At 39.6% G+C, this 9,173-nt stretch overlaps 1 protein-coding gene across 1 annotated transcript in view; it reads right to left on the bottom strand.

The window, feature by feature from the left end:
• Positions 1-1,951: 1,951 nt before the first annotated feature.
• Positions 1,952-9,173, bottom strand: part of chrnd (cholinergic receptor, nicotinic, delta (muscle)) — a 30,772-nt gene continuing 23,550 nt past the window's right edge. Inside the window, exons 11-12 of the mRNA XM_039765464.1 lie at positions 4,520-4,644; positions 1,952-4,160 (exon numbers count right to left, since the gene is read on the bottom strand). Of these exons, the coding sequence (XP_039621398.1) occupies positions 3,978-4,160; positions 4,520-4,644 (308 nt within the window). The 3' untranslated portion in view covers positions 1,952-3,977. The remainder of the gene's footprint in view (positions 4,161-4,519; positions 4,645-9,173) is intronic.

Below are 9,173 nucleotides of genomic sequence, written 5' to 3'. Positions count from 1 at the left end.
CCTTTCCACATAGATCACAAGAGGGGTCAGTGCAGGGGCCAGCACTGGGAGGACAGGAGGAAGAGCCCCACTTTTTACCTTAGTAACCTGAATTGAAAAATATGTTTTGTGAGACAAATTATGTTTATGCAGACGGCTGTAGCACAGACAAATCTTTCAGCGTTTAGGACAGATGCATTGTGCCCAGGTGGTGAAAACAATGTGCTATGTTGGGGTGTTAGAAGAGCACAGTCCATATGTAGCGTATTCAGATAGCTCAGCTGGTAGTCACCCATACCTGGTATTGGTCACAAGTACCTCGCTGCATGTGCTCAGTGGGTGGATATTTAAGGCTTGTCAGGGAACCTCCAGTTCCTAACCTTTTTCACTCCATTTACCTCATGGAAACATTTCAAAAGTAATTTGAGTTTATACTTCTACCATAATAAAGCGTTTGACAAAGGAAAATTAAAATCTTATTTTTTACTTTTTTATTTTAAGTTAAAATAACGCTGACAGTAATAATAGCACATAATAACACTATTTTACTTATTTAGAAACAACTAATGAAGAGCAGATACCACTATACCAGAACAAAACAAACTGAGTTGATGAGAATCAGTGAGATGCTTGTTTTTACTTTTCACATACGATTTTGGATATTCCTGGCACAGACAGTTGCTGAAAGACCAAATCTCATGTTGTCTTTGGGAACTAAACAAGACCTTAAGCAGATGAGTAGGTTAAATTTACCCCTTAGGGTCAGGAACCCTTGCTTGTCTGCATAGATTTGACATCTACTCTGTGCCAAGAACAATGCCCCCTGCTCTCTACCCACAGATAGCAGCGCACTCATCAACAAGCCCTATAGAAGAAGTGCATGATGATTGCACTGTTCCAATGGCTCCTCTTCAGCTGTTTTTGTATGTATAAAGATCATCCGGCATGTATATTAGGAGCAAACGACAGTTTAAAGCAAGTTGAAGATCCTTTCTTTTGTCCCGTGTTTCTCTTGTCTTAATACTTCCACCATGGTTACTGAACGTGTATACGTATGTACAGGTTCAAAGTAGGAGTTGCATTTCCAAAAAGAACAGATTCCCAGGGAGCATGTGCCCCAGTCTGGACACAACTTGCCAAAACATTGACCTGCCAGAAAATGTTTAATTTTTTAATGAATAATGTTTTCCATCCACCCTTTTATTTATGATCAAATCAGCCTAATCCTCCAAAGCCTAATCCGACAGCATCAAGTGCAAAACCAGAAACAAAAATGTTAGCTCTCAAAAATAATACAAGAAAATGCAGCATCACCTAGCCACCTTTAAAAATGATCAGGACAAAGAGCAAGGATAAGAACATGTCGAGGCGTACCATAATGATGAGGGTCGAGTCCATATTGATCTTCATATCATAATCCAGTGAGTTCCATGGTTCATGTTAGTTAGGATGCTTCGCATATCAGTGTTCATTAGTCGTGGCACAGAAAGATGCTTTTCCTGCTTTGCTGTCTTCAAACCAGTTGTACATCACACATTATTACGAATGTTTTTGTAGAATGATCTAATTGCTACAACTCTACTGATTAGAGACCAAATTCACCCTAAAGTGCCTTCTCCAGGGCTCCTCGATTAGACAATTGCTTGAGATTTGAGGAGATGCTGGGGCTTTCTTTTGGGTTATTTGTTGAAATATTTGGTTGCTGAGCTTTGCTTCTCCAGGTTTCAAAGCAATGCCCAAATAAGAGCAACTAACTGGGTAACCTTAAAGACAATTTCATAAAGTATTCACCTGTGGGCATTCCATACCAAGTTATTGTATGTGGTTACTGCGAGAAGGGTTCTTGTGCCATCCCTCCTCTTTTTACACTTCTGTGTGCACATGCGTACCTCAGAGGAACTTTATGGTAATCTACAGTAGGCTACCAGCAAACTAACATATTAAAGATAGAAAAAAGAGATTGTCATTTCTGTCCATTTAAAAATGTTTGTAGTTAGTTTTTTAATTAAGTTAGGCTTGGTCTACACTCATATTTCACTCCATTGGTGGTAAACAACATAAGTTGAATCCAGGTATTCTCTAGTGTCAATACTCAGTTTCAAAGAAAAGTCATTGACATGCTGCAGACCAGCTCCATCTTAACTGTGAACCCAGGCAACAGCAGGTTTCAGTTCACATCCCAAAAAGGTTGAAGCCGTGGACCTAAATTTGGCTAAAACCCATCTTTCAGGTGCAAAATAGTGAAAGCAAATCATGACAACAGATGCAGAACTCAGTAGTCACTTATGACTGAAGGTATCTCATGAGAGTCGACGTCTGTATCCAGTCGCCTGCACTGTTGGTCAGTCTGGGTCATGTGCCCAGCACATGAAAAACTATTTTTAGGGGTTTGGTTTGCTTTTCAGTTGGTTTGAGGAGACATCTAATGACAGGAACATATAAAACACAAAGGAGACATCCTCTGCTTGCCACTGCAGATGTTCCTGCCAAAGCTATTTAAAGAATCCAGAGCAGAACATTCCACAAAGAATCGGAGGGTGCCTATGTTAAATGGAGGGTTTTTTTTTAATCATACCTTTGAATAAACCTTCATTAGATGCAGTTAAAGATTTCATAGTACTGATGAGTCCCTACTAGTATATGCTTAGGTTTCATCTTGCCTGTCTTTTTCATAGACGACAAAGACCTAAGATGTGACAAACTTATTTTCTTTCTGTTATTTGCTTTGTTTTCTAAAGTGGAGGGTCTTTGCACATGTCCTTCTAATCCGTTTTGTGCCTTGGAAAGTTATTTTGGGAGCCTGAGTCTGACACAGCTGTCCACTGCATTGTCAGCTGTTACCATATACTCAAGCAAGACAAATCTGTGCTAAGCATACCAGAAGGCCACTTATAAGAAAAGACACCAGAAGATTACTATGAAATTCCAGTGCCTGGTGCACAGACTAGGTAATGGCAGTCTACTTAGATTGCAGTTTTTCAGGCCTATCATTCTCTTTTGGCCGTTCTTTCTTGTTTGTAGGTCTTATTTTGTTAGATCTTAGTAGGTGGTAGTATTTCAAAAGCTGATTCTGATTCTGTCAAATCTCAGTATTGCTACCTTCTGGTAGTCCAATCCTGTTTGATCTTATGGACCTACTCCACTCCTTCATTTTGTAAGTTCTCAGAACCCTGTATTTTTGTTTTCCTTCAGTTTTCCAGTAACAGTAACCTACCATTTTACCTTCTAAGAATCTGATTTGTTTAAGGTTTTAGTGCCGTATAGCTCCACCCTCCAGGAGTCTGATCCAATCAGATCTCGGTATACTGCCGCTCTACTGTCCAGGGGTCTAATTTTGTGATTTATCCGTTTCTTGTAGCGGTGTCCACTATGAATCTGATCATGTAAGATCCAATCAAGTAAGATCTTAGAATCAAAGATTCCGATCCTACCAGATGTCAATATACTCTGCCCTCTTAGATTCAGATTATTGAAGGTTCTTTATGCTGAGACTCTGTCCTTTGGAAGTCTGTCCCTGTTCTGCCTTCCGGTAAGCCAGCTTTGCAACATGTCAGTAGCCTGTTTTGCTAACTTTCAGAGTCTCACCTGTGTAGTCTTGTAATTTTACCTTTTAAACTCAATGCCAGTATGTAACGGTTTTATTTCAAGGAGTCTGATCTTGTCTTCTGTACCCTTTTATAGTCTAATCTGCTCTGTTACCAGTATCCTATAGTTTTAAATGCCCCCGTCTGATCCAGTCAATATTCATTGTCATGAAACATAGCTATAAGGAGCATAAACATCTTTCAAGTTCTCTCACAGGTTTTGCCCCCACAGTCAGATCTTTACTTTTCTAGTCATCATATTGTGTGATAATATCCACTTATTGATTCACATCTGTCCTTTCTGTCTCTTTTTTGTCTGTTTCTATTTAACCTTTAATTCTGGCCCTGGAATTTACTGGTTTATTCATCAACTTCTAACCACCAAGTCTTGAAGGATATTTTGGTTCAGCAGTTCTACAGGAAGCGCTGGTTTTCTGAATCGTAATTGTATGAATCTCCCTCAAAGGGCAAAGGTGGAGGGTGGTTGTACATTCCTCTGAGGAAGATGATAACTGTTCCCAGAATCATGACTGGAGTCACCAGGAAGAGACAGAGACGATCGACTGTACGAGCAATCCGGGTCCAGTTGTCCTTTTCCTGTGAAAACAAGACTAGTTAGATTACTGTTCCATGGGCATACGATGACTGCTGCACATTTGTAAGTAATCTCAGGAATATGCTGACATGTAAATTTTCAGTACAATAAAATACCATTTGTGGTATTCCACTAGTTCTCAGGCTGGGCATGACTTTGGATGCCTCCAGTTGACCACAGAGTTGTTGGAATAAGAAAGAGACACGTAAGCACACCAACTCAAATGAATGCATAAATTAAAATACAGTTGTAATATCTCAGGGGGGCGTCCTTTGCTTTGCATACTACATGCCCCCATACTATTGCGTTAGCACTCTTGTTTCTTCCACTTGCACAGCAATTCACAACAGAATACTGTTACCTCATTATAATCATTCTTGTCCCTCATGTGCTTCACAATGTAGTTTGCACTGTCCACCGCTGGTTTTATCTCTGTAAAGAGTTGCTCTGTGACATCAGTCTTCTCACCATCTTCGTCAAAGTAAGCTGAAAGAAGTAAGTGTGTCCATGTTACTGTGAACTTTGACTACAATCGCAACTGACAACTGAAGTGTTTGATCTACACTAGCGATCAAATACAGGGTGACACAGAAAAACAGGAACTTTTGAAATGCGTAGTGGCAGCCATGTACAGTTGGCAGCACTGCGGAACAGGGACCTTGAGCTGTAAACAATCTCGCCATTTAGTTATTTAATAATCAATTGCAAGGCAATCAATGGCTGCTATGCGAGAATTGTTCGGTAACCGTGTCATCTCAAAATTCAGGGACATTCCCTGGCCCTCAAGATCACCGGATTTGTCCGTTTGTGATTTTTTCTTATGGGGCTACCTTAAGAGTCTGGTCTACATGACTCGGCCAAGGACACAGAATGAATTGAAACAAAGAATTCAAGACGAAATTCGTGGTATCCCAGCTGAGATGTTGCAAAGATCCATGGGGAACCTCAACAGCAGATTAGAAGAATGCATACGTACAGGAGGACACCATCTGCAGGACGTAATTTTCAGACATTGATAATTTGGATTACTGTCTCTTAAAAGTCAAGTTGTAGTGGTTCAATTGCTGTCAATACATTTTTTTTGTTGGATTTCTTCTATTTTTATTGGGTTTTTCAAAAGTTCCCATTTTTCTGTGTCACCCTGTATATAGAGCAATTCTTGAAAATTAATTCAAATATTGGCGACTGTCACTGCTCAAAATTGAATTCTTAGCGACCATAGGTGTAATTACTGTTCTACTAGAATGTTTTAAAAATTAACCAAAGCAAAAAAAAAGTAATTCAACAAAAAATCATTTTAGTTTTGGAAAACGACAGTGATCAAAAAAATCGAACTGTTACAAGCGTATTGTAAAAGATGCCTGCAGATTAATTTTGTCAACGCTTTTTGACGATTACAGATTTCAGAAATTAGTAGGAAGTGTACAGGCTCTTTTTCCCACAGGATTTCACCAACTTCTTGCACTTCTCTGGACTGATTTTGTTGCACTTGTCTTCCAGCATCTGCAATAGTTTGGTTTGCCATAATTTTGTCACCAATTATCTTCCAGGTTTAGATCAGGAAACTGGGCTGGCCATTACATCACTTTGATATTCTCAGTTTCTAAGATTTCTAAGTGTGGTGTAGTTGTTAAGGCTTTTTATCTTTGTGGGTTCAAATCCTGCTACTGACACTGTGTGACCATGGGCAAGTGGCTTAACGTGCTTGTGCTCCAATTGGAAAATGAAAAAAAAAAAAAGTATATCAGTTGTATCATAAATGTTGTAAATCACTTTGGATAAAGGCATCAGCCAAATAAGTACAGTAAATGTAAGATTTGCTTCATCCATTTGCTGTGTGGCAAGGCGCATTGTCATACATAAACATGGCTGGCTGACTTGATGAAGCTTGCAGGGCTGGAACCCCATGTTGCTGAAGGAGGTTCTGATACACATTAGCATGCACCTTGCCATGTAGCTATAAGAGAGGGATGACTCTTGCTACAAAGAACATCTTCACCATGCTGCTTCTTCCTCCAAAATTCACTAACTTCTTCACAATTTGGGTTCAATAATTTCTCCAATTTGAACATATTACCCATCTGAACCAACTAAATTAAACTTTTGTCACTGAAATGAACTTTGGATCAGTTCTTCACAGTCCACACAACATGCTTCTCATCTAAGGCTAGTCCAGCTTTTTTATTCTTCCTGCCAACAAGAAGCTGTGGAGGGGTGCCTTCATTCCCAGTTCTCTCAGACAAGGAGACATTAGCCAAGTTTCCATCCAGTTTTTTGCGACATTTTGTTATCGACAAACAGAATATACATAAAAAAAAATGTGCGAAATTTCCTGTCTCCAGCCTGTTTCCATCCAACTGGCATTTTATCAATAAAATGGTGTGCGTGATGACGTCATCCCCTCCAAAACGAACTGTCGCATCAGTTTTGTTGTATCGCGAAAAAAAATCTGCCCTTGAGCTGTTTCCATACATAATTTTGTGTATGTTGCAAATTATCTACCTTTTGTTTTCCACGTTACACCCCCTCCACTAAACAAAGAAACAAAGAAATGGATAGATTATTTAGACAGTTTTTTGAAATTTGCCAGCTTACTGTTATTTCAGTTTCACAAATAATTGGAATTGTACATAATATCCGAAGACGACAGCAGAATGAAGCAGTTGCTTGTCTGATAGCCCTAGAGCTCGAAGAAAGTACCCCAGTGCGACGAAACCCACGGGTATGGGAGAGACGACGGAATAAGACCTTCTGGGAGGAGGTGGTGGAGAGACACTTCACAGAAAATCTCTGGCTGCAACATTTTAGAATGACACGGCCGACATTTGAGATGTTGTGTGGATTCATCAGTCCTGATGTTGCGCCCATCACAGGTTGCCACCGACCACCGGTTCCAACCCAAAAGCGGATTGCCATCACCCTTTACAAGCTGGCAACCTGCGCCGAGTATAGAGTAGTTGGAGAAACTTTCGGGGTTAGTAAAACTACCGTCCATCGATGTGTATATGCTGTGTGCACCGCTATTAAAGAAAAATTAATGCGGCGTTATATCAGACTTCCGACTGTAGCGGAGGCCAATGAAATTGCATACCGCAATTCCTTGGTGCATCTTGTGCCACAGATTTACGGTGCGCTGGATGGCACGCATGTGCCTATTCTTTCCCGACGGAAGGCTACCGCGATTACATTAATCGCAAAGGGTGGCCATCTATTGTTCTCCAGGCCCTTGTTGATGACAGGTGCATGATACGAGACATTTGCGTTAACATTCCTGGAAGTGCCCACGATGCAGCTGTGTTTGCAGCATCGGATCTGTACAGGTGAGCCTACCTTTCAACATCCCTTCTCAGTGCGATAACAACTGAATTAGTACTGTAACCTGCTTCCCTTAAGGTTTTTAATTAAAACTGAAATTTGAATTAATACAAAATAACGACGTTTAATCAAAAAAAAAGTTAATATTAATGAGAGAATTTCTCATATATGCTAAAACATCTGCCATTTAATAATAAGAAAAAAATGTTTAGATAATGAAACACATGGTTTATTAAATATTTTGACTGGCACAGTAAATTACCTTTGCGGTTTTTGTATTATTTAGACATCCTGAGAGACACCCCCAGGCTACAGTTGATGTGGAGGGAGTTCAGGTACCCCTTTTAGTAGCAGGAGACCCAGCCTATCCGCTGCTGCATTGGCTCATCACGAGAAATAACGAGTCTCTTCATCAGAACATGCGAACCGCTCCGCCATTCTCGTTTTGATTGCACGTGATGAAAATGTATCATGTGACACATTTATTTGCGTTAAAGCCCTTTTTTTCTGACAAAAAATGTTTCCAATGTAGTTTTTGCGACATCTGAAGTATCGATATGGAATTTATGCGCTAAAGTTAAACGGAAAAATATTATGTCGACATGTACAACATTTTATCGATAATTAGCATTTCCATCAGCTAAAATTTGAAGCGCTAAATATTTTTTCGCAAAAACTCCTTGGATGGAAACCTGGCTACTGTGTGTCAAGACAAATTCTTGCCCTGTTTAGTACTAAATTGACAAGCAATTCAAGTTACAGTGTTGAAGTGATCCCCCATATCATATATATATATATCCTCATATATATCATATATATATATATCACCATGTCATTCTGTTTTTTCATGCACTTGTCTTATATGGGTAACCAATCATTTGTTTAGTGCCTTGAATAAATTTGTTTCTTTGTACAGCTTCAATATCCAAGAAGTTACGCTTTTGGAATGACCCATTTCACTTCCAAAGGCTGAGAGGTTTATCCCATCACTCCTTCATCTGAACAACGTGACATTGCAGAGTTTCAGTTACCCTAGAGCAGTTCACCATCTTGCAAAATGCCTACCAATGTTGACTAATTGGTTGGTGTTGCCCGGTATTTCAAGCCATTGCCAGATTAGAACCCACTGTAACTAGTACGACATGTTGTCTAATTTTATCATTGACCTGTGTCACACACGTGTGCTTGGAAGACAGTTATGGGCTTGAATAAATGTGTTTCTCCACCAGACCAGGGGTTGTCGCTGTTCTCTAACCCGTTCTCCTCTTCTCCTCTACAGACCACCAGAAAAGCCCACCTCCTAGAGACATCACTTCCATTTCTGGTCCCTTAGAACCCTCATCTTCCTGTCTGGCAACTATATAATGGCCATATTTTCTGTTATACCTCAGTTCTGTTTTGGACTCACATCTATAAAGACATCTTGCTGATTTATTTCTTCATTTTTGCCAAGTATATGGGGTGAAAACCCCACTTCTTTACCATTTCCTGTCTCTTTACTTTATACCATCTTCAGTTATCATTTATTTTGTGATGTGGTATAGTTTTCACTAATGAAATATGATTATAATATGTCTATTCTGTTTATGTTGAGATAACATTTGATTTGGATAAGCAGTGACTTTCTAAATGACAAAAATGTTATTTGTTCTCTAATTCTGATCACTAGTGTAAATGTCAATGTTCACACTCTGTAAACA

The sequence above is a fragment of the Polypterus senegalus genome, chromosome 1 (genome assembly GCF_016835505.1).
Source record: "Polypterus senegalus isolate Bchr_013 chromosome 1, ASM1683550v1, whole genome shotgun sequence".
NCBI classification, from domain to species: domain Eukaryota; kingdom Metazoa; phylum Chordata; class Cladistia; order Polypteriformes; family Polypteridae; genus Polypterus; species Polypterus senegalus.
This window is presented reverse-complemented; position numbering and strand designations above follow the sequence as displayed.